This window comes from Meles meles, chromosome 2, assembly GCF_922984935.1.
Source record: "Meles meles chromosome 2, mMelMel3.1 paternal haplotype, whole genome shotgun sequence".
Classification (NCBI taxonomy): Eukaryota; Metazoa; Chordata; class Mammalia; order Carnivora; family Mustelidae; genus Meles; species Meles meles.
The window spans coordinates 30,148,633-30,173,978 of NC_060067.1; the positions used below are offsets into that span (position 1 = coordinate 30,148,633).

General features: G+C 35.7%; 1 protein-coding gene across 3 annotated transcripts in view; it reads left to right on the forward strand.

Annotated features, from left to right (window-relative positions):
* Window positions 1–25,346, forward strand: part of GABRA2 (gamma-aminobutyric acid type A receptor subunit alpha2) — a 124,937-nt gene that overhangs the window by 68,302 nt on the left and 31,289 nt on the right. For all 3 annotated transcript variants that reach the window (XM_045984539.1, XM_045984519.1, XM_045984530.1), the window contains exons 5-8: window positions 3,321–3,541; window positions 6,383–6,465; window positions 11,350–11,493; window positions 12,729–12,881. In XM_045984539.1, the coding sequence (XP_045840495.1) occupies window positions 3,321–3,541; window positions 6,383–6,465; window positions 11,350–11,493; window positions 12,729–12,881 (601 nt within the window). The remainder of the gene's footprint in view (window positions 1–3,320; window positions 3,542–6,382; window positions 6,466–11,349; window positions 11,494–12,728; window positions 12,882–25,346) is intronic.

Consider the following 25,346-nt stretch of genomic DNA (forward strand, 5'->3'; position numbering starts at 1 on the left):
ATCTTTTTCTCATGTAATATGTAATAATTACACAACCTAAATGTTAAAAAGCAGAACTTTTGCATCTTTAGAAGAAATGTACAGGGATGTATTTATGATATTTGCATACCCTTATAATCTTTATTATAATTCTTACAGAGTAGTAAATATACTGAGTAGTATATTTAATATTTAAAATATTTATATTCAAAAAATGTAAATAATTTCTATAACTCAATAATAAAAAGACAACCTAAAAGGAAATGGAGTACATGAAATAAACAGACCCTTCATAAAAAGTAGAGTGTTTAATAAATATATGAAAATATGTTAAATTTCACTAGTCAGTAGAGAAATCCAATGGTAGAAGTATCATCCATTCCACACTAATCACAATGGCTAAAATGAAATATTCTATTTATATCAAGTTTGTACAGAAACAAGGGAGTTCATGGGTACAGACCTCTAGAATTTCAATTTGAAAATATCTTGTTATGTTGAGGATATACATAAAATACATTATGGTATTCCCACCTGTAAGTTTACTCTACAGCAGGGGTGGACATTCTGTGGGCCATCAGGCAAATCCTATCAGTTACCTATTTTTATAAACAAAGACTTAGTGGAATATAACCACTCTGACTCATTTATGTATCATCAGTGAAGACTTTCACACGACAGTAGCAAAATTGGGTGGTTGTAATACCATACAACCTGTAAAGCCTACAGTGTTTATTAACTGACCCTTTACAAAGAAAGTTTGCTTGGGTTTAGAGTAACTCTTAGGTCTTTGTCCTGAAAATGTAGTATAATAATGTTTGTAGCAGTATTACTTGCTATATGACAGATTGGAAATAGAAAAAAAATAAGAACATAGAAAAAGGGTGAATATTGTGAAATATTCTTAAAAGATAATGTTATGTAGCAATGGAAATGAATCAAAGTACTAGATAAATTACCATGAATGAATTTCAATAATGTCGCTAAGAAAGTTAGTGTCAGGAAAGTATACATACCATATGACACCATTTACATAAATGTTGAAAATGTGATATAGAAACACAAATATTTATGTGGTAAAATTTAAGCACCTGTATGGGAATGATAAACACCGAATCCAAGATAATTATTTCCTCGGAGAGTTAGGGGAATGTGATTAAGGAGGAATAAATGGGAGAGAAGGCTTCAATAATATTTGAGGTGGCATTTCTGCTGGTAATGGTTACAAGATGTTTACTCTATTCTTTATACTCTCATATATGTCTGAGAACAAACTAAGATAACACACATGAAAGCCATGGTGCCTTTTGTGAAGATGTGTAAACTTGTCTGGAGGCAGAGGAACAAACACCATTGCAGCAAGGGGTCATAGAACACTTCACAAGTAATGGAGAGACACAGACATCTGGCTATGTATTTTCTGGGTGTTCAAAGGACTGAGAGTGTGGTTATGAGTAGTTCCTGACTCAGGCAGGTAAGAAACTTGCTTTAGGTGAGAAATGGTAAGAAGTGGGGATTGTTAAAATTGCCTACAACATAATGTGAGTACCTGGGTGGCGTGGGTGGGGGAGAAAAGGCACAGATCATTCTCTGTTGACAGAGATGTCTGTCTGGTTGACAGACATCCTTAAGACACCACGAATGCTCAGAAACAGTGTTCCTGAAAACACTTTTCAAAAAGAACTCACCTGAAGCTTCCTGCTTATAAAACTTGTGTATCTCCTATAGGGTAAATCTGCAGGAAATGATTGCCTTAGCAACAGCTTCTGAAACAGATAAAACTTATCATAATTTCACAGAAATGGAAAATTTGAGTTTGATGTTTTATAAAAAGTTGTAAAATGCATTCAGTTTTCCTGGGCAAATAAATGTCTTAGGTATTCACATGAGGCTTGGATTTGAGGGAACCATAGTTGGAAGGAAACACTTGCATAAACAGATAGTGAAGATTCATCTCTTAATCTAGATGTTTTTTTCAAAAACTGAGTTATATCTATACAAAATTGAACATTTTAAAATTAAGACTAAACCACTGAGAGTGAGTGTCAATTTAATCATGAAATTGTCTCCTAAGGATCAGGGACACAGCCCAGAGCCTTTGCTTACTTCCTGTTCATATATCATGACCTATGGCTGATATTTATTCTCTTCATCCATTCAGTTTTTGAGAGATCACTGGGATCATTTACTTGATTAAAGTTTGTAGAAATAATTTGATATTTTCATAAGTACATGGCCTTTTTAATCTATCCTTTTTCATATGCATAATTTTGGTTGAATGAAATTGCCAGTTGCTAAGGTGTTTATTTCAAATGTGATGACTGTAGCTTTGGGCTCAAAGGATAGTTTCTGAATTTCCATTCTCAAGTGTGTAATTGAGTATTTTGATGATGTATCATGTAAGTGTTTGCACAAAAACACATTGACAAAAAATTTAATATCTAATAGATTATCAGTATTAATCACAATTGTGAATTGGACCTTGTGTCTAGAGTGTATACAATCTATTCTAAAAAGGACAGAGAGAGAGAGAGGAAGGCAGGGAGCAAGGGAATGAGAAAGAGGAGGTGAGAAAAACATACTGATTGATTAAGCAACCTCAAAGTGTTGAACAGTGGTAATATAGGAATTGACCACTAGCTCATCTGTATGAATATTTAAAAGTACATTTTAACCTGAGGGCATTTATTTGTAAAATATTTGTATTTTAATTATTACAATAACTTGTCTAAGTATTTTTATTGCAATGAATTTTATAAAATAAACTCTATTGCAATTATCGTCCACTAATACATTCTTGCTAGCAATATGGTATCTCACCATTTTTTTAGGATTAAAAAAGAAATATGATATTTTATAGTTCTTTTAGCAACAGCAGATGATGACTCATACAGATTTGACAGTATGTTTAATAGTTGTTTCTTTTCTCCTGCCTTTTTTTTTTTGGCTACTGAGAAGGCTGCCTGCTTACTCTTTCTTGAGATAAACTACTTAGAACAATAACCGAGACCCTGCTCCCAAGCGTGCTCCCTCTCCTTTACTCATAAGTTCTAGGATGCAAGAAAGCAGTTAAGACCTTGTTCGATTGAAAGAGCCCAGGATAAAGTAGACTTACACTTTTCTTTTCATAATATGTGGCTAATTGTATATATACACACATGCTTATCTCATTATAAGTGGCAACATTTATTGATAAAGAAATAATTTTTCAAAACTTTCTTCTCTCAGTATAGTATTCTCTCTTTTTACACTCCTTTTATTACTATTTTTGTTGGAATTTTATAGTGACCTTATGTCTGAAACATTTATTATTTTCCAAAGAATTCTATTTTCTATTTCAGGAATATACAATTGATGTTTTCTTTCGACAAAAATGGAAAGATGAACGGTTAAAATTTAAAGGTCCTATGAATATTCTTCGACTTAACAATTTAATGGCTAGCAAAATCTGGACTCCTGACACCTTCTTTCACAATGGGAAGAAATCAGTCGCTCATAATATGACAATGCCAAATAAGCTTCTTCGAATCCAGGACGATGGAACTCTGCTGTACACAATGAGGTAAGCTTTCGGGTTTGATATATTGCATTTAAGTACTGAGGAATCCATGTATTAAACAACCAACCTAGTTGTCAAGTATTAGCACAAATTGAACATTTTTATAACAGATTATTGAGGTACCCATAGCATGCTTTGTAAATCCCTAGATATTAAAATAAGATAAAACAGGGACACCTGAGTGACTCAGTCTGTGAAGCATGTGACTCCTGATTTCTGCTCACGTAGTGATCTCAGGACCGCGAGATTCAACCCCATGTCTAGCTTTGTGCTGGGCATGGAGCCTGCTTAATAAGATTCTCCCTCTATCTCTCTCTTTCCCTCTGCCCCTCTCCCCCAATTCATGCACATTTGTACACGCGCTCTCTCTCTCTAAGAAGGTAAATAAAATAAGATCAAATAGTGTTTATGAGACTGATTATCATCTGAGTGTTAAAACTTAAGCATTACCTTCACTATTAAGAATTGTTTTTGTGTATTTCTTTTTCACACTACATTTTAATTAAGTACAGCTTGAATGTCATAATTTAAAATTTCCTTTATACCATCATGTAATTTTATTTTTAGTATTTTGTCAGATATGCCATCAAAATTTCAAGTGATTTTTAGGCAAGCTTTTACTTAATATTTTGACCCTCCTTACAAAGTTAATCTAAAGAAAAAAAAAACTTTTTCAAGAAGTAGTTTTTATTTAATAAGGTTTACAAATACCATAAGCATATATATATTAGATTGAACAATATAAATTGCCATTTTGTAAGTCAAATAGTATCACGTAGCATAAATCTCATATGATTTAACCTTTAAAATATTATATAAAGGGGCGCCTGGGTGGCTCAGTGGGTTAAAGCCTCTGCCTTCAGCTCAGGTCATGATCCCAGGGTCCTGGGATCGAGCCCCACATTGGGCTCTCTGCCCTGCAGGGAGCCTGCTTCCTCCTCTCTCTCCGTCTGTCTCTCTGCCTAGTTGTGATTTCTGTCTGTTAAAAAAAAATATTATATAAAGAAGGGCACCTGGGCAGCTCAGTCAGTTAAGCATCTGACTTTGGCTGAGGTCATGATCTTGGGGTCCTGGGATAGAGCCCAGTATCAAGTTCCCAGTCTGGTGGGGAGTCTGCTTGTCCCTTTCCCTTTGCCCCTCCCCCGCCCATACACATGCTCTCTCTCTCTCTCTCTCAAATAAATAAATAAAATATTTTTTAAAAATTAAAGAAATACACATGAGGTGTATTTGCTGACTATATATATATATATATATATATATATATTTATAGTATGGCAACTACTCCATTTTAACTCTACTCATAAATTAATCTTTTAAAATAAGTTACTTATATAAGAAAGAAAAAAATCACAAACCTAATAAAGTGATGTGTAATCTAAAATTTAAATGCTTAATAAAGCTTTAAAACATGGGTAATTTTTATTAGCATTAAATATAGATTAGATATGTATTCTAAGCATTTGATGTGTTATTATTTCATATGAAATGTTAGGTGGTAGATTTCAGTTGTGTAAGTTATTTAAAAAGCAGCAAAAATATAATCCCGATCTTTAAAGAAAAAATTCTTGAGGACTGTTTACTAAATGGCCATTGCCTAAAATGGAAGTGCTAGCTGTTCTTTCCCTCTCTCTCTGAATTTTATAATACAGATGCAATATCCCTGTTGGTTTTACACTTTGAATATTCCCGTGGATTAAGACAATGATGGGAAATTTGGCTTTAAACAAAATGTTGGCAGAGAGCATACAGAGTTTTGGAAAATATTTCTTGGTGTTCTACTTAAATACTCTCCTAGAAATATATATTATAATTAAATTGCCACATTTGTTTTGCTCATCATAAGAGTCTTCTCTTAGTTCAATTTAACACCATTTCTATCCATTTTACCTGTGTGTGAAATGGAATAATTGATGACTGTCTTTATAACAAGTTTGCTATGATTACTTTTTTTTTGCTGTGATTACTCTTTAATGTGATCATGTAGATATAGAAAAAAAATTATTTAACAATGCGTTGCTTGTGTCCATAATTTAGCCCATAGTCTAGTTTCAACAAGATATTTCTAAGAGACATATCTATATATTATCTGTATCTACTTCTATATTTAAACCCATGTACCTGTATATAGTATGTGATACTCATTCACAGTTGACATATTTTTGGAGGGAACTCCTATGAGCTAGTATTGAATTCTTTTTTTTTTTTTAAAGATTTTATTTATGTATTTGACAGACAGAGATCACAAGTAGGCAGAGAGGCAGGCAGAGAGAGAGGAGGAAGCAGGCTCCCTTGCTGAGCAGAGAGCCTGATGCAGGGCTAGATCCCAGGACCCTGGGATCATGACCCTAGCCGAAGGTAGAGGCTTTTTAACCCACTGAGCCACCCAGGCGCCCCTAGTATTGAATTCTTGTATGAGTTTTGTTCTGTGGTTACTGATGACATGAGGGAGGAAAATAGAATTCTTTTCATGGTAGAGATTTTTATTTCCCTAGGATTTTAAACGTAATAGTGAATGTTAATGTGAAAATAGCCCTTCAAAAATGTGTGTATAACTTCTTTACTTCTTAATTAAAAAAAATAACTTCTTTAGTTCTTAACAAACCACAAAGTTCCAAACGTTTGTAAATAAATATTGTTATTTGAGCTCAGTTTTTGTATATGCTAATGTCTTCTGAAGGATCACCTAAATATGAAGGAACAAAAACATTTAAATGTGAATTAGCCTAATTCAATGCTATAAGGAAAGTCCTGCCTCATCCTTGATGCTGTTGAGAACAAGGAGGAGTGATTTATCTTGACTTGTCAATTTACTTAAACAAAGAGTGAAATTTTTGCTTTTAGGCTTACAGTTCAAGCTGAATGTCCAATGCACTTGGAGGATTTTCCTATGGATGCTCATTCATGTCCTCTGAAATTTGGCAGCTGTAAGTATGGGGATGAAGGTACATGTTTTGGGCTTGTAAAATCAAGGGTGGTCAGCATCATTGCTTACCAGTATAGTTTCTTCTAATATTATGGAATGCTTAATATTTGCCCAGAAAAATATAGAAGTAAAACACTTGCTGATTTCCCTCTAGGAACTAATTGTCTAGCCCTATGGCATTCTCAAATATCATTATATTTTTTCTCTCTCTTTTTTTTTTTTAAGATTTTATTTATTTGACAGAGAGATCACAAGTAGGCAGAGCAGCGGGCAGAGAGAGGGGAAAGCAGGCTCCTTGCTCAGCAGGGAGCCTGACATGGGGCTCGATCCCAGGACCCTGAGACCATGACCCAAACTGAAGGCAGAGGTTTTACCCACTGAGCCACCCAGGCACCCCATCAAATATCATTATATTTTAATCATGATGTTTAAATTATCACTTTACTGCCACTAAAGAACATGTGTTTTTATACATGTGGAAGGTAGTCCAGGAGCTGCTTGAGAAGGTAAAGACCATGTCATTTACCTTCTTTTCCAAGTGCTAGCCCCTTAAAAATGCAAAATATGTATTTTTTTTGTAACTAGGAATGAACTGTAAAGGATAGATGGTATTGTTTGTTAAGCCTTTTGCAAATGGCAGACACAGAAGCTGGTTCTGTGCAATTATCTTCCTACTTTCCAAATAATGGAAGGGATTTTTTTTTTTAATTTCCTAAAATAAATTTTAAGGAAATGAGTAACTGGTTTTGTTATATCTTCTGCTTACAGAAGATATTTCAAAAAAGGCTCTGTGCATTTGGCCATTCTCTAGGTCACTGAGGTTGTATCTTGTATGTCAAGTAGAAGCATTCATTCTCCCGGAATAATTGAAAAGAAGGGAGGTCAAATCATCTCCCTAGGCCCACATTTAGGGCAGGTGCACAATAAATTCATGGACACAGCTGGAACAGTTTTTCCGGTGTTAGCATGTCCCATCACCTGACCTTTTCAGAAACCTTGCTCTTTCTATTATCCCCATCTTTATCCATTCGGGACACCTTTTGACTTTTCATTCACTTGAACAGAAATGCAGTTCCCTCATCTGGTTAAAAAATATGCGTGATTGAATAGGTGCCTTACTCCACAGATGTATTAAGTGAAAGAAAGGAGAATGATGGCTATGATGAATGCAAACTCCTCTAATTATTTGGATGACCATAGTTTTGTGGAATGAGAAGTTCAATCTTGTTCTGTTTATTCTTACAGAAGGTGTCAGCTCTCAATTTTCTTTGAAAAGCTCTTCTTTGTTTAACTACAAAGCCTTCTTTTATTGTCATGGAAACTATCACTTCAATACTGGCGTTTTTCCCAAAATTATTTAAGATAGTCAATCATGTTCTACGACATAAACATGATGGAGAAAAACTACAGCAGATGCAGCACAGAGAAGCTCATTTGCATCACATAAATGGCATTAAAGAGAAAATTGAAAAGACTTGATAACCAACGAAAGGATTTATTCAAAATGCAGTAATGGTATAAGAAGGAAAATAATTTTTCACTGGACAAGTTAGTGCCATTAAGGCAACAAATATAAATAACTTGATGTCATAATTCTGAATATGAAATAAATATGCCTGAAAATATTTTAAATAAAACCTAAAAATCCCTTGTAGTGTATCTACAGAGTAGTGAAATATTGTATGCATGAGTTTCTGTACCTAGAAGTGATACAGAAAACAAAGTTTATTGTTAGGCATTCTCTAAGTAATTGCTTTTTATTTTGCTTCGTTTACTTTCTAATACATTGAATAAACAATTTGATTTGTATATTCTATTTTTTATCCTTGCCAATAGTAAGTGGTTGATATTTAAGTGTTAAAAAGATGGACTTTAAGGGCCACCTGGGTGGCGCAGTGGGCTAAGCTAGACTTGATTTCAGCTCCAGTCATGATCTCAGGGTCTTGAGATAAACCCGGCCTCAAGGCTCCTCAGAGAGCATGGCGCCTGCTTGAGATTGATTCTCTCTCTCTCTCTCCCTTCCTCCCACCCCCAGTTCTCTCTCTCTGTATCTCACAAAAATAAATAAATAAATAAATAATAAAAAAATAAAAAAGTATGGGCATTAGCATGTTGTAATATATTAACAAGCCAACACAAGCTTTAAACTGCCTTAAAATGTTGACACAACAGACTTTGTTAGAAGCTGCCATGGCTTTGCCTTCTAGTCTTTTATTCCTCTCTTGCTTAAAAGCCCCCTAAAGTGATAGAATTTCTGGAAATTTATCATTGTTCTTAAAGATGCATCTTTTATATAAGTTTATAAATTTTAAATTCTTTCTTTTTTTTTTTTTTTTGCTTTATTTTTGTTGCCTCAAGTCTTTATGTATTTTAATTTAAAATTTCCTAAATGGGAGTCTGGATGTGTTCTGTGCATTGATCCAAAAGAAATTATGTCATCTTTTGGGATTAAAATTAGTAATTAAAAATGATTCGGGATTTTCTTTTTCTGGTTACCAAATACTAAGAATCAGTCAAGATGCATTTGATGTTTAATGCAGATTATGACTGAAAAATGGATTATTTAACAGAATTAAATGAAATTACTTAATGAAAATCTAATTTAGAGATGGAATTTATAAGGAAATTTGTAAACCAAACTATCTTTCTCTCCTTTATACTTTACTGAAAAATAGTGCAGTGGTCTCCTGGTTTATGTTGGTGGACCGGGAACGCCTCTAAGCTGCATGACTTTCTGCTCTATTTTCTCTTACTAGACTCAAAATCTAAAAAACATATTCCTATCTAACTAATGAAATGCTATAATTCCTTTTTCATAAAGGACATGGGCAGGATCACTCACCTTCTTTAGCATATTCTTGGGCTCCTTGGCAGATTCCATCTTCCATAAAAGTAAATAACGTAATTACAATATGAAGAGTTTATTGCTTAATCCAGCAAAAACAAACAGCAGAACTTTTTCTGGGTGACAGGCCCTGTGCCAGGTGCAAGCAGTGTAGTTATGAACAAGATAGAGTCCTTGCCCCTCAGTGTCTCACTAGTTTCTTAAAAATGTCGCTGCATTTGTAGGGTTTCATTTTCTCTTATTTATGTTTAAAAATACACATCAAAATTCAAGAGTAGACTCATTATACTTAAGAAAAGTTCATAATTTATTGATATTCACAACTACTAACGCTTATTCATAGAAAAAAAAGCCACTTGATAATGTACAAATGGGTTGCTAGTTACCCACATTACTAATGTCCCTTATTTAATCATAGTGCAGAATCATCAATGATTAACTAATGGAAATTAATACAGATTTTATCCTAGAGTAACTAGAATTCATTCATATGCAAACTATAGGACTATATTTGCTATATATATATATATATATATGTATATGCACATATATAAAGATACACATCTACATATTTTCAGAGTCCTATTTCAAAACAATTCAAAAATTGTTTCACAGAATGTAATTATGGATATAGGTGAATATGTGTACAATGAAAACAGTATTTCACTGATAGGAGCATTTAGTAGTAACATGCAGAAACCAGACAACATTGTATTATGTCATTAAGACCACACAACAAATAAGACACAAACTCATGAACTTTCACTTTATTGTGACTGATGCTTAAGTGTGAGTTGGTCTGTGATCTGTCAACATCAGACCAAGGTAAGTAGCAGGACCACCTCAGAACAATGTTATTAAGCTAGAAGACTTATATATGGTCTATAAATGAACTTCCCGGAGTCCCAGAGATCTAGTGGGCAGAGATATTGCTGGAAACAGCTAGTCCTTAAACTGAGAATATAACTGTGATACTGAGTTTTGCTCAAGAACCAGGAGTAGCTAATACTTCTAAACATTCTCATGAGCAAAAGTACAAAGAAGTTCTTCAAGAAGTTAGTACTATAGCAAGAATTGGCTGTTAATTCCACTGTGGAGAGACTTCCCACATGGAGAGGTCAGCTGCTCCCCTCCCGGACATAAAGGCATAAAGGAAATGCCAGGGCCAGAGAACAGCTACGACAATATATGCTGCCTGTCCTCCAGTGCTAGAATTATCTAACTTCCACTAAGTTCTGTATCTTCAGCCAGATAAATCAGAAGGTTATACTTGGCCTGTATGTGTTTTAGCTCTGGCCTATCCATAGTGGAGGTGCAATGAAAGTATAGTCCAGTGAGGTCTGTGTGCATTAATTTTAAAATGAACATGTTTTAAGGAGTATTTGAGGAAACTATAGCATTCTGATTTATTTTTACATGTTCTGCAACAATTAGTTCTCATTCTTTTAATGGAATGCATTATATCATGATATCTAAGTCATTTAATTCTTAACTAGGTGAAGTTAGTACCTATAAAACGAACTACAAAAATAGTACTTAAAATAAATAGATTGCATTTCATCAGTATTCTCATATGATAAGTTACTTTTATGCCCAGAGTGTAATATCATTTTGAATTATAAATGTTATTTCATGAGTGATTGCTATTTCCAAATAAACCATTTAAGTGGGCTTTAGGCATTTATAACCTGTGTACAACAATGTCTTTATATATTACTTTGGAACTATGGTAGACGTTTTAACCATCTCATGGCCCAGTGATTTTTGCAGGCTCTGAAGAGAAATTTGCTGTTCTCTTCTAAAAGTGGTTGCAGTGAAACTATTCTTTGGTCATGATTTTCTCTCTTGATCTACTTCATACTCTTCATGTTAAAAATTGTAAATTTCAAAGATATATTTACTATACAAAATAGGATCTGTAAAATCAATTATTATTATTTATAATAAATAATGATTATATGCAATATATAACCCTTGACGTTGTACTTTATTGATGGTTTTTACTAAAGTGCTTAAATATTTTTTTCTGATTTCCTACAGATGCCTACACAACCTCTGAGGTCACTTATATTTGGACTTATAATGCATCTGATTCAGTACAAGTCGCTCCTGATGGCTCCAGGTTAAATCAGTATGATCTGCTGGGCCAATCAATTGGAAAAGAAACAATTAAATCCAGTACAGGTTAGTAAAATGACTCTTAAACTAGTTCCCAAGAAAATCGATGGGTTGAAGTCACTAAAATATGTTAGTTTGCTTAAAAAGTTTTGTTCTTGGGGTCCAGGAACTAGCAGCATATATTGTAGGAGCTTTTTAGATATTTACAGTCTCTGACCTGACCCCTTACTCAATCAAGATCTGCATTTTATAGACGATCCAAGGAGATTCTAAGGAGGTTTATGTAAAGTTTGAGAAACACTGGGTTGAAATATACTGTCAATTCAAAATGACTGTGACTTTGCAGACAAGCCAATTTTATCTTCAAACAGTGTCACAGTTTTCCTAGTTCTCTAATTCTTTTCCTCTTATTCTGGATAGTTTGTGACTATTCAACTCTTGAATTATGGATCATTCCTACTGGTGCGTGTGGGAAAGCTGATGCCCTGTCTAAGGATCACACTCATCTAGAAAAAGCTGCCATGTTGAACTAATGATTTTATTTCTGGCAGATCTAACCCCGGGGAGCAGAAAGGAAAGGAAAGGCTCTCAGGATTGGATAGAAATGACAACAGTAGATTAGAGTCGATGTACACTGTTGGGAGATTCAGAATAGGTGACAGGGTCAAAAATGGAAAATTTGGGCCAAAAGCCTGGGGTTCGTCTTAGAGATGTGGCCAGAGACTGACACTTTAAAAAGCCAGGGAATTAGAACAATCAAAAAGCAGAGACTTGAAGTTGGCACCAGTGGGGATGAAAGATCTGAGCACGTAAGATAATTCACGGTCAGAGAGCATTTGCGAATCTTGTATCTTTTTGGTCAGTAGGCATGACCTGGAGAGAAAAAACAAATGTCATGCCTTGGACATGTAGTGCAAGTTTCTTGGTAATATTAAAATTCTCTTAAATATTCTTACTGTGCTAAAGAGGCATTTAAAGGTTTATACTTTTCATGTCGTATATGTGATAAATTCTTTTTGTATCTTTTTGGTCAGTAGGCATGACCTGGAGAGAAAAAACAAATGTCATGCCTTGGACATGTAGTGCAAGTTTCTTGGTAATATTAAAATTCTCTTAAATATTCTTACTGTGCTAAAGAGGCATTTAAAGCTTTATACTTTTCATGTCGTATATGTGATAAATTCTTTTTTTTTTTAAATCAGAGATTGTTCTTTCTCAAATCCGTTCCATTTCTAAAAATTTCTAAAATGTTCAAACTATTGACTGTTACAGTTCCTTAAGCTCTTAAATTTTTCTTCTAGGTGAATATACCGTAATGACAGCTCATTTCCACTTGAAAAGAAAAATTGGGTACTTTGTGATTCAGACATATCTGCCTTGCATCATGACTGTCATTCTCTCCCAAGTGTCATTCTGGCTTAACAGAGAATCTGTGCCTGCAAGAACTGTGTTCGGTGAGTGAACAGCTACACACTCTTGTGGAGCACATTGTATTTTGTAGCGTGCTATCTCTTGAGACTCACACCAATAAATCTGTGGTGTGGGGGGCAGGGCATCTTGGCTCCACCTTATAGACGAGGAAGCTGAGGCTGTCAGAGGCAAAACACAGAGTCCGTGCCGCACTATTAATAAAAGGTATAAACGCTGCTCAGATCTTTTGGAAACACATCCGGTCTTCTTTCTGTTTTGCTCCTCTTTTCATTTTGCTTTTCATCATTTGTTTTCATGCTAGTTTAAGGAGAATATTCTTAGAGGCTTTGACTTGGCATATAACAGTACCGTATTTCTAGGCTTTCCATGTTTATTTTTGCTCCGTTTTGTTTTTAGATGGACAAAGATGATCTTTGTGTTTCAGGTTAGAGAGAGAAAGGGAAGAGGAGAAAGAGAAAGAGACCCCCTCATTCGCTACCACGAGTGTGTTTAATAACAAAGTTAATCCTCTTGATTTAAACCATGCAAGCGGTGGGAGTTGGCTTCTCCTTGTGTCCCTCTCCCCTGCTTCTGCTCCTGCTCTCTCTCACGCTCTCTCTCTCTCAAATAAATAAATAAAATCTTAAGAGAAATTAAAACATGTAGGGGAATGACTGCTTTTTGGATGAAGGAACTAGGATGAGCACATTTTGTGCAAAGCAGATTGTCTTTTTGTGTTTGGTACCTTCATTCATTTAGGAAAGTTTTATGGAAAATCCAGTCTGTTGGTTATTGCACCAAGCTCTAGAGCTCAAATACATGTAAAATACAGTCCCGACATCCAGCTAGTTCAGTATAGTGAAGGGCAACAGGATAGGCAGAAAAGATAATGGCAACACAGATTAATGGGTTATAAAAGAGGTACATACAAGTTGTTCCAAGATAACAAGAGAGATGATGAAGTAGCTCAGTCAACATTTGAGCTAAGTCTCTTTCTTTTTATTTAAGTTTTTGTTTCATTTTAATTCCAATCTATTCAACATGCAGCGTTATGTTAGTTCAGGTGTACAATATAGTGATTTAACAATTCTACATCATTACTCATTGCTCAGCACAAGTGTGCTCTTAATCCCCTTCACCTTTTTCACCCATTCCCCCACCCAGCTTCCCTCTAAAATGCTGTATTTTCAATGAGTACCCTCAGTTAAAGTTATTGGGCTAAGGCTTGAAGGATGAGTGGGAATTTCTCAGACAGATGAGATGGGGCAAAAATCCTAGCCTAAAAGGATCAATTGTGCATAACATCAAGGGATGAAAGCACATAGTGTGTTCAGTGACAGTGAGCTGTTTCAGTGTCAGTGTAGACACATTAGATAGAATTATCGTTTGAGACCTAGAGAACAGCCTTGTATGCCATGCTAATACAGTGTATCTTTATCTTATGGGCTATAGCAACCCATTTTAGTATTCTGAAAGCATAAATATGTAAAACTTTTAGAACAATGCCTGCCATTTAATACGTGCTATATAACATTAGCTATTCTCATGATCAGTGCACAAAAATCAGTTTGATTTTCAACACCAGCAATGAATAACTCAACAGCAAATTAAGAAAATAATTCTATTTACAATGATATCCAAAAGAATAAAATACCTAGGATAAATCTAACCAAGTATGTATAAGACTTGTCCGTGGAACACTACTAGACTTTGCTGAGAGAAATTAAAGATTACCAAACTAAATACCTAATTAAAAACCTAATTAAATAGGAAAGACATCCCATGTTCATGGACTAGAAAACAGTACTCTTAAAATGAGAATAATCCCTGAAGTGATCTATAGATTCAATTTGATATCTGTCAAAAAAAGGTTTTTATTTTGCAGAAATGGAAAAAGCCAATCCTCAAATTCATATAGACTTACAAGAGGCTCCAAATAGCCAAAACAATATTAATAAAGAAACACAAAGTTGGTTACTTCACACTTCCCAGTTTCAAAACTTAGTACAAAGAAAGTTACCTTAATCAAACCGTGTAGTAGTACCATAAGAATAGACGTAAAGATCAATAGGATAAAGTCAGGATAGGAACAAACTCAAGGGATGTCTGGGTGGCTCAGTCAGTTAAACATTTGCCTTTGGCTCAGGTCATGATCCCAGGGTCCTGGGATCGGGTCCCACATTGGACTCCCTGCTCAGCTGAGGGTCTGCCTGCCACTCCCCCTGCTTGTGCTTGCTATCTCCCTCTATCTCACAAATTACAAAAAAAGAAAAAGAGAAAGAAACACACTCAAGTATTCATGGTGAATTGATTTTCAATGAGTGCATTAAGAATATTCTATGGGATTTTCAGCAAGGACACCAGAAGCTCAATGACCCCACATGCAAAGGGATGAAGTTGGACACCTACTTCACTTCAGATACAGGACTGGACACAAATAGATACAAAACCTCAATATAAAACCTAAAACTTGAAAGTTGTGAGAAGAAAACATATGATAAATCTTTACCATCTTAGGTCTAGAAATGGATTCTTAGATTTGACACCAAAAGCATGAGTAACAATGAAAAAATAAATTGGATTTCATTAACATTGAAAACTTTTGTGCCTCAAGGAACATTATCAAAAGTGTGAAGACAACTTACACATAGGACAAAATATGTACAAATCGTATATTTGATAAGGATTTAATATCTTGATTAAATAAAGAATTCTTAAAATTCAAAAACAAACAAATGAAAAAACCAAAAGCTAGATTTAAAAAATGGGCAAAGAACTCAAATAGACTTTTTTTAATGAAGAAAGTATATAAATGGCAAACAAGCACATAAAATGATATGAAACAATTATTGGACATTAAAGAAACATGAATACCACAATAAGATACTTCTCACACACACTGGGATGGCAATAATAATTAATAATAATAATAAAAATTAAACAAAAGGCAAGAAATAAGTGTTGGTGAGGATGCAGAGAAATAGAAACTCTTATATATTGCTGGTGGGAATGTAAAATGATGCAACCTCTGTGGACAGCAGTATGGCCGTTCCTTGAAAAGTTAAACATAGAACTCCCATACAACCCGCCAATTCCACCTTAAGATATATATCCAAGATTAGTGAAAACATATGTTCTCAAGGAAACTGCTGCACAGATGTTTGCAACAGCATTATTCCTTAGAGTAGAAACAACCTAGTTTCCTCCAATGGATGAGTGGATAACTAAAATGTGCTTTATACCTACAATAGGATATTATCCACCCAGAAAATTGATTAAGTACTAATAGCATGCCGCAATGTGGATGAACTTCAGAAACATTGTGTTAAGTGAAAGTGGTGGACACAAAAGGTCATAAATTGTAGGGTTCCTTTCATAAGAATTATTCAGAACAGGTACGTCATAGATACAGACAACAGTTTAGTGGTTGCTAGTAGACGGAGGCAGTGGAAATGGGGAGTTTACTTAGTAAGAATAGGATGTTCTTCTAGGGTGATGAAAAATTTTGAAACTAGAGAGAGATGGTGGTTGGCAGGGCTTCATGAATGCATAAATACCACTGAATTGTACACTTTAAAATGGTTAATTGTATATTTATGAATTTCATCTCAGTGAAATAATTTTAAAAAGTCATGAGTTGGGGGAAAAAAGCAAGGAATGAGTGCATCAAAGCTTTCCCAGGATTTAGACTCAGAAGTATCTTTTCAGATATCCACTCAAAAATTGCAAATTTTTTTGGGGGGGGTTTAAAAGTCTTTATACAGAATTCTTTCATAAAGATGATGAAAGTAATAAGCGGGGCTAAGTATTTATACTAAAATGGAAATGCAATGAGGATTAAAAAAATTAGCTCCTCTAGTAAATTTCCAGTATTGGTTTTTTTGTTTGTTTATTTTCAGCATAACAGTGTTCATTGTTTTTGCACCACACCCAGTGCTCCATGCAGTACGTGCCCTCCCTATTACCCACCACCTGGTTCCTCATCCTCCACTCCCCCCCCCCCCCGCCCCCGCCCCTTCAAAACCCTCTGGTTGTTTTTCAGAGTCCACCATAGTCTCTCACGGTTCATCTCCCCTTCCAGTTTCCCTCAACTCCCTCTCCTCTCCATCTCCCCATGTCCACCGTGTTCTTTGTTATGCTCCACAAATAAGTGAGACCATATGATACTTGGCTCTCTCTGCTTGACTTATTTCGCTCAGCATAATCAAATTTTTAAATAAAAAACAAAACCAAAAAATGATGTGGCCAGAAATAAGAGGAAATTTCCATTCAAATGGTTTAAAGAATAAAATTGCATGATTTTCAGAGCACAAATAACACAGAAGAAAATTTTAAGAAGACATTACATAATTGATGTTATATATTTACATATAAATTTAGATCATTCTGGAATATCGACTCAACAGGTCAGATGAAATAAAATAATGATTTGTTTAACAGAGGTGGTGAAGAAAATAAACTATTGAGGCAAATAAAGACAGAGATTTCATAGCATAAGTCACATAGATGCATATGTTAAAAGAGGCCAATAGTATTCTACTCAAATACAGAGGAGAGATAAATGAATAAATATTTAACTTTGAATGAATAGAATGTGTTAATGTCAGGACTTCTAAATTGGATGATAACAAATATACAAAAATTTAAGGATTGGTTATGAAAGTAACATATATAAAATTTAAAATCCAGGCCATATTTGAATGTGTAAATTTCATATGAATTATTTACAACACAGGTGTAGGGACCCAAAAGTCAGATTTTCATATTGATTGAAACCAGTAGGTGGTTAGAGCATTTTTAGTATTATCTCTACAAGTTTTTCAGTGTAAAGTTTGTAATAAATACATTTCTGTGTATGTGTATGTATGTGTTTGCAAGTAAAAGATTAACAAAAATCTTATGTCTTGCCTGGAATTGTCCTTGAAAGCTTCCTGGTCATCCTACTCCACACCCTCATCCCCTCTTTCACTGTTTCCTGCCTTTTTTTGATTTGCACATAATCTGACTGATAACACAGCAGTTACCTAAGCCAAATCTCTACCCTCTTCAAATTTCTCTTTCTGAATTCATAGTCAGATTTACAATCTGGTGAGCGATCATTAAATCATCTGCCCTCCTCATGGTTGTAAGGCTATCTGCGATGGATAACCCAGCCAGGTAAAAAACGACTACAGTTAAGAAATTAACATGCTCCAAGAGATAGATGTCAAATTTTTCAACCTTTGAGATCTAGTTTCACACTGTGAACAGAGTAAGAAAGCAGAGCAAACAAGACAGTAGGCATGGGAGTTGAAATTCCAATGCACATCCCTTATATCAGAAGACTTTGTTCCATTATGTAGGGCTTACTATTCAGTTTTTTGTATTTTGTGTTTATTTTGTGGCTGGGGAACCAGCTTGATTTTTTTTTTTAAGATCTTTTTTTCAAAGGGATTGCCTGTGTATCTTATGATAGAAGCCTCCTTTGACTTTCTCTGAGCGTTCATGCCCCATTCAAAATACTTACTGAGCATTTAGTTATCAACGCTGTTTAAGAGAGATGTCTGGTGTAAGTTGTTAAATAAAACTGAACAGCTTTGTCTTCAGGATAAGGTAACTGCCCTCTGTTAGAAGTAGTGTAAGAAAGCACTTGGGAAACTTTTACCCTTATACTTAGGGTTTTTGTGCTTTCAAAGTTCCTGTAAGCAGATGGGATGCATTTTCAGTATACCAGCTTCATTTTGTGTTTGTATAAACATATATGTTCCCTCATTTTGTGAAATTGTGGCCCTGGTTCTTCTAGCTGATTAACACCCTACAGCACTTCATATAAATGAGAAATAATCATAATGAATTTGATGATTATTATCTCCATATTTGAATCCAAATCATTTTTCAAATTTATGGCTAAGTCTATGAATATATGACTTAGTTTATATATGAACATGTGAATATATGAATAAGCTTATATATAAGAAGTATGTGTTGATATTTTCATCTTAATATATTCAGAATGGAATAGAGAATTTTAGCTGTTAAAAACGAAAATCAGAGGTACCTGGGTGGCTCAGTCAGTTAAGCATCTGCCTTTGGTCATGATCTTGGGGTCCTGGGATGGAGCCCTGTGTCAGGCTCCCTGCTCAGTGGGGAGCCCACTTCTCCCTCTCCCTCTGCCCCCCCCACCTGCTTGTGTTCTCTTCCACTCTCTCTCAAATGAATAAAGAAAATCCTTTAAAAAAAAAATAAAATCAAATAATAAATAGCTGTTAGGGTTTAGGTTTGTCAGGTAAAAGAGTACAGGGAGTTCAAATGTTTTTTATTTCATGCATCATTCATGGCATATTCAAGGGCCTTAGCTATTTATCTTACATGAATTTTGGAATTCGTAAAACTCCAAAAGGGATATGTTTGGATTGCTCATTTTTCTTCTTAGTTCTATATATTTCCACTGTTCAGTTTGACTATTTATATCAGGGAACCCCAAATAGAGTGGCTTGAATATATGAAGGTTTTTTTCTATGTAAAATAAATCTACAAGTAGGTGGTCCAAAACTAGTGTGGCAACACTGTGGGTATCAGGGACTCAGTATTTCTCCTTTGATAGCCTTAGCATGGAGTTTTGCTTCATAGGCCAAAAAGGCTGTTGGTGCTCCAGTGATCACATTCATATCCAGGAAGTAGAAAGGACTAAGCAAAATGGACAAAAGATGTCTTTCAGCTCTCTGTTTGCCATTAATAAGCTTTCCCAGAAGTCCCTCCCAATAATTTCTATTTATGTATCATTAGCCCAACTTGGTCTCATAACTGAGACTCTGAGAAATTGCCATCTGGAATAAATTCAGTATTCTAATATTACAGACTGACTAGATATTGGATTGGTAGTTCGTGGATTCTGCTACCATAAGAAAAAAGTAGTTGTTTGCTATAAAGGCCATAAAATTTAAAGCACACGTTTTGGAACCACAGTATCTTGGTTCAAAATCTGGCTCTACCATTAATAAATTAGGTCACTTTTGTCATTTTTTTTAACCTCTTTGTACCTCTATAAAATTGGAATTATAATATCTCCCTCATGAGGTAATTTATGGAATAAACACACACACACACACACACACACACACACACACACACAGAACACTTCGAGTAATTATGGCACATAGTTAAGTACTATGTAATTATTTGCTATTATATTACTGCTTGTCACCTACTACTTAGTTCTTTCCTTCTTATCAAGAGATACATTAAGGCCGGTCAGATCTTATTTTCATTTGAGTAGCAGTAATCACTTCCCAAGGTGGCATATTTCAAGAATCTTGAACTCTGTAAACCCCTTGGTAAGACAGATCTGGGCAGGAATCCAGCTTCTTCGACATATTAGTGTTTGGTTTGTTTGAAGGGAATTTCAGAATCTTTCATATTCCTTTATTGAAGTGTAATACACCAGTGTATGTTCAGTTTAGTTAAGGCTCCTTTAATTATAGTGAAACAAACCCCAAGTCAAGCTGGCTTGTGCCTACTTGTTAACTTCATTCTCAATTAACCATGACCTTGTATAGTTGTAGACAAGAAACACATCTTAGATGTGCATGCCATCTCAAAGCCCCATAATTGAGTCTTATTGGTTAGACAGGTTCACATTCTCATCCCTGATGCAATTTTTATGGTTACGCACACAATTATTAACGAGGCCACCCCTTGGGCCAGTGGATATTGTCAGATCCACTGCACAAATGGCGAAGGAGTAGTTTCAAAAGGAAAGAAGAATTGCAGCCTTCTGTTAGAAGTAATTCCTCACGCATTCTCACTCTGCTCTTTGTATCTCATTTATATCTCACTTAGCTCTATGATGATGATCTTGATTTCTACTTCATTGAGAAAACCGAAGCAACTAGAAAGAACCTCCCTAGAATCCCATAGCCTCATCTATTCAAGCGTCTACATGCACAGACGCTGCTTGACTGCATCTCTCTATGATGCTGACCCTTCCACCTGTGCACTAGGATATATCCCATCTCAGCTGCTTTAAGGACATCATTCCAGCAATCCTCTCCATTCTCTCTAACGTCAGCAATGTCTGCGATCCGTAATCATCCTAACAGAAGTACAGATTTATGGTGTTATTTATCCAATCCTCAAATCAGATTCCCACGACTCTACTAAACCACTTGCTTCCAGCTTATTTGGTTGCTCTCCTTTTTAGTGTTTTTACTTGGAAGAGTTATGTTTATTTACTGTCCTCAATTTTTCTTCTCCTCTGATCTCTCAAACCCACTTAAATCAAACTTTTGTCTCCAAAATTACACCTGTCGAGGTCCTCATCATTGCTAATCCAGTGGCTGATTCTCAGATCAGTTTACTTGATCTAATAGTAGTCTTTGACAGGGTCGTTTCCTCCCACTAAGTGAGAGGGAATTTCTTGGAAAGAATTTCTTTATTTGGTTTCCAAGGTAGTCACATACTCTTGATGTATCCCTTCCTAGTCTCCTTTGCAGGCCCATACTCTTTCTCAGACCACTTAAATATCAGAAGGCTCTATACTCAATATTCAGTCACTCCTTTCTCTGTATTTTCTACTTTGGTGACTCCACCATGGCATAGTATAATTTTCATGTGATTATTACCAAATTTATAGCTTCTGTCTAGACCCCTTCCCTTTCGGCATCTCCAACCAGTGGTCTTCCTTACATCTCCACTTGGATTTCCGATATACAGCTCAAACTCATTATGCACACATTTGAACTTTCAGTCCTCCTTTCCTCAAAACTTATGACCTTGCTTATACCCTGGCTGAAACACCATCATTTCTCTCCTTGATCACTGAATGTCTTATTCTGTGTGGGATGCCATAACATAATACCACAGACTTGGAGGCTTAAACAACAGAAATTTATTTTCTCACAGTTCTAAAAGCTAAAGATCCATGATCAAGGCCCAGCAGTTGGTTTCTGGTGAGAGCTTTCTTCCTGGCTTACCAATGGCTGCAGTCTCATTATGTCCTCACTCGACCTTCTTTGGTGTGTGCACATGGGGTTGAAGGAGGGGAGAGAAAAAGAAGGAGAAAGCCCTCTGCTGTGTCTTATTATGAGAACTCTAATCCTATTCAATCCTACTGAATCAGGACCCCATCCTTATGGGGGGTTAATTTTAATTACTTCCTTAGAGACTCCATCTCCAAATATAGCCACACTAAACATTAAGTCTTCAATATATGAACTTTGGAGGGATGTAAACATTCAATCCATAATACTGTACTAGGTTTTTTACTGTTTCTTGCTTCCACTCTTGTGGGACTTTGTTTCCAACGTGGTAGCCATTGGGATACTTTCAAAATGGAAGACAGATCATGTCATACCTGTTCTCTAAGCCCATTGGCTCACCAGTATCCTCAGAGTAAAAATGAAAGACCCTTCAGAGGTCAATAAGTTCTAATGCAGTATGAACTCCCTCCACTTCCAACCTCTAGTTCTGCTACCCTTCCTGTCTCTTACCCTTCCTTGAACATCCACACTGGCCTCTTCCTTATGGACATGGCAGTCATTCACTTATGAGCTTGGTCCCTTCTCTCTGTCTGGACCTCTTTTTTTCTCCAAATACCTGTGTGGCTCATTCCTTCCATTTCCTTAGGGAATTTCTATACTCTCTCTCTCTTTTTTTTTTTTTTTCAAAGACTATCTAACAGTCTAACTTAAAATTGTTAACTGCTTCCCAATCCTGTTCCTGTTCTCCAGCCTACTCTAATTTTGTCTTCATTGCACATACCATCTTTGAATATGTTATAGAAAAATATTTTTACATAATTTGTCTCCCCCTCTGGAATTTAAATTTCAGAAGTGCAGTTATTTTAGCCTCTCTTTAAAGTGATAGAAAATAAGTAAGTTAAACTGAAACAATAAGTAATTGCAAAATATTTTAAATAGATAAATGATAGATAAATAGGTAGATAAGCACATACGTTTGTGTGTTCAAAAGAGGTAAATTTCATATAAACTAGTAGGTAGTTCCTTAATTGTTTAAATTTGTTTAAGTTAGAGGACTATTTGCAAAAGAAGGTTGAATGACTATTGGGAAGAAAAAAATAAATAAATGAAAATTATCCATTGCAATGGGTTAGCCAACTCTGTTTAAAAGGAACACAGTACAGAGGGCTGCAATCATTCTGATATTAATTATAAGATCGGGGGTTCCCAAAACTACCCTCAGGTTTAATAATTCACTGGAACTTAGAGAATAACTGAAAGGCATTACACTCACAGTTGCGATTTGTTATGGGGAATAGATACAGAATAAATCAACCAGGGTAAGAAGCACATAGAGTGCAGGCCAAGTTCAGAGGCAGCCCTTCCATTGTCCTATTCACACAGAGTGATGGACAACATTACTTTCCTGGCATCGGTGTGTGAGGAAACACACAGACCCTTGCTCACCAGGAAGGTTTACCAGCAACTTGGTGTCCAGATTCTTTGCTGGGGCTCTGTCACCGGGGGCGTGATTGACTGGTCTTGTGGCTGATCTCAGTTTCCAGCTGCTTAGGAGGATAAGTTGATGTGGCCTGCTTAAAAAAATAACAACAAACACAAACAAACAAAAAAAGCGAAACATTCTAAATCCAACTGTTACTAGCTGGCTGGTCCACAGCCCCAGGCAAACTAAGTCACTCCTCTCAGGTATACATCCTTCCAAGGCCTAGAGATTACCTCCCAGAAGCTGAGGGCAAAGGCCAGAACTCTCTCAGGGTAAAGGTAATTTTTTTTGTTTAAATGTACAATATACATTATGAAATCAAATTTTAAATATCTAATTATTATCATTTTGAGTTATCAGTACATCTGCTAACTTCATGCCATTATCAATATTGTCTCTCATTTTCTCCCTCCCTTCCCACATTTTTACCTTCCCTTTATTCTGTTTCCTTTATCATTGTCTAACTTTCTCAACATTTAGTCCTACTGTATTCCTTTCCCCTAGCCAGCCTGTCCGGCAAGTCATTTAGAATTAGAAACATCTTGTTTACAACAGAATCAGTGGTGAAAAACAAGCTTCTTCATTTAGTTCTAGAAAGCTATACACAGAACGGGTTCTGTGCACCTGGTATATGAAACACAGCTACATACTGAAGGGGTCATAAAATCGGTACAGAAGACAAATATTCCACTAAAACTTTGAGAGACCAGTCCTCTGTCTGGCAGAAAATTCCCTAATAATAAGCGGGCTGCTGATTAATAAAGAGAATCGTGATCTGAAGTAGACTAGATCTGAATATAGACCTTTTTTCCCCCCCTTAATAATAAAGCAATTAACACTATTGAGTGCTTACTACGTGTTTGGAAAACACTGCTTCGGGAGCAAAGAGAGCTTCTGTCAGGTCCTGTCTCCACTTCTAGATCAAGCAAGTGTGTAGCCTTTCTAAACAGGATTTTCTCCACTGTAAATTCGTGTAAAACGCGTGCCAGCTACCACATCAAGGTGCTGAGAGGACCCATGCAACAGCATGTGCACAAGGCTACTGAAGTCTTGAGTAAACGTAGATTTTAACTGTATACTTTGTATATTCTACAAATAGCAGGTCTGAGAACCAAAGATACTGTAAGATATTCTCTCACTCCAAGTGGTGTATGTGTGTGTTTCTTTCTTGAATTTAAATTCCTTTAGCCAGAGTTTATGATCTCCAGTTCGACCAAGTTTCAACTACTTCCCATATGTGTATACAAAACAATTTCTTGTATTACTTTGTCTGGACCAGCTGCTGAATACCGTCGGGTTACATAGGATAAAAGAGGATAGATTTTACACATAGAATACATCTTTTATTGCCATAATATGTGTATATATAATGGTGGGCACACATTTATATGTATATAGATGCTAATAGTTTTCATTGTCTGAAAAAATCAGAAAATTTGGTAAAACAGGGACTCGTAGTCTTATGGGAAAACACACAAGTGGAACTGAGTAGTGGCAGCCACTTTGGACATTCAGTCTCTAGTCTACCACAGGCCCTGCCCCCTGCCACTCCCTGTTGCCCACCTTACCTGTGTATTTTCCACCTAGTCCCTGTGGACACTGGAATTTGCAGCCTGTGATCAAGGCGTGAAGAGATAAAAAAGAGCATTCCACAAGGACTGGACAAAACATCAAAAGCAAAGCAAGAGAAACTTGAACTCAGAGAAACAGACAGTAGGTTCCTGGCTGCCAGGGGCTGGCGGGTGAGGGGAAGCAGAAGGAGCTGGTGAAAGGGCATAAACTTTCAGTTATAAGATGAATAAGGAATGAAGAGCTAATGTGTGACACGGTAACTGTGGTTGATACTACTGTATTGTATTGGAAATCTGCTGAGTGACTAGAATTCAAGTGTTTTCACCCAAAAAGGGGGGAAAAGGTAAATATGTGAGGTGATGGGTGTATTAATGAACTCTCTGGCAGGAATTCTTTCGCCATGTATATCAATTTGTCACATGGTATACTTTAGATATGTTATAGGTTTATTTGTCAATTTATACCTCAGTAAAGCTGGGAAAAAAAAAAAAACTAAA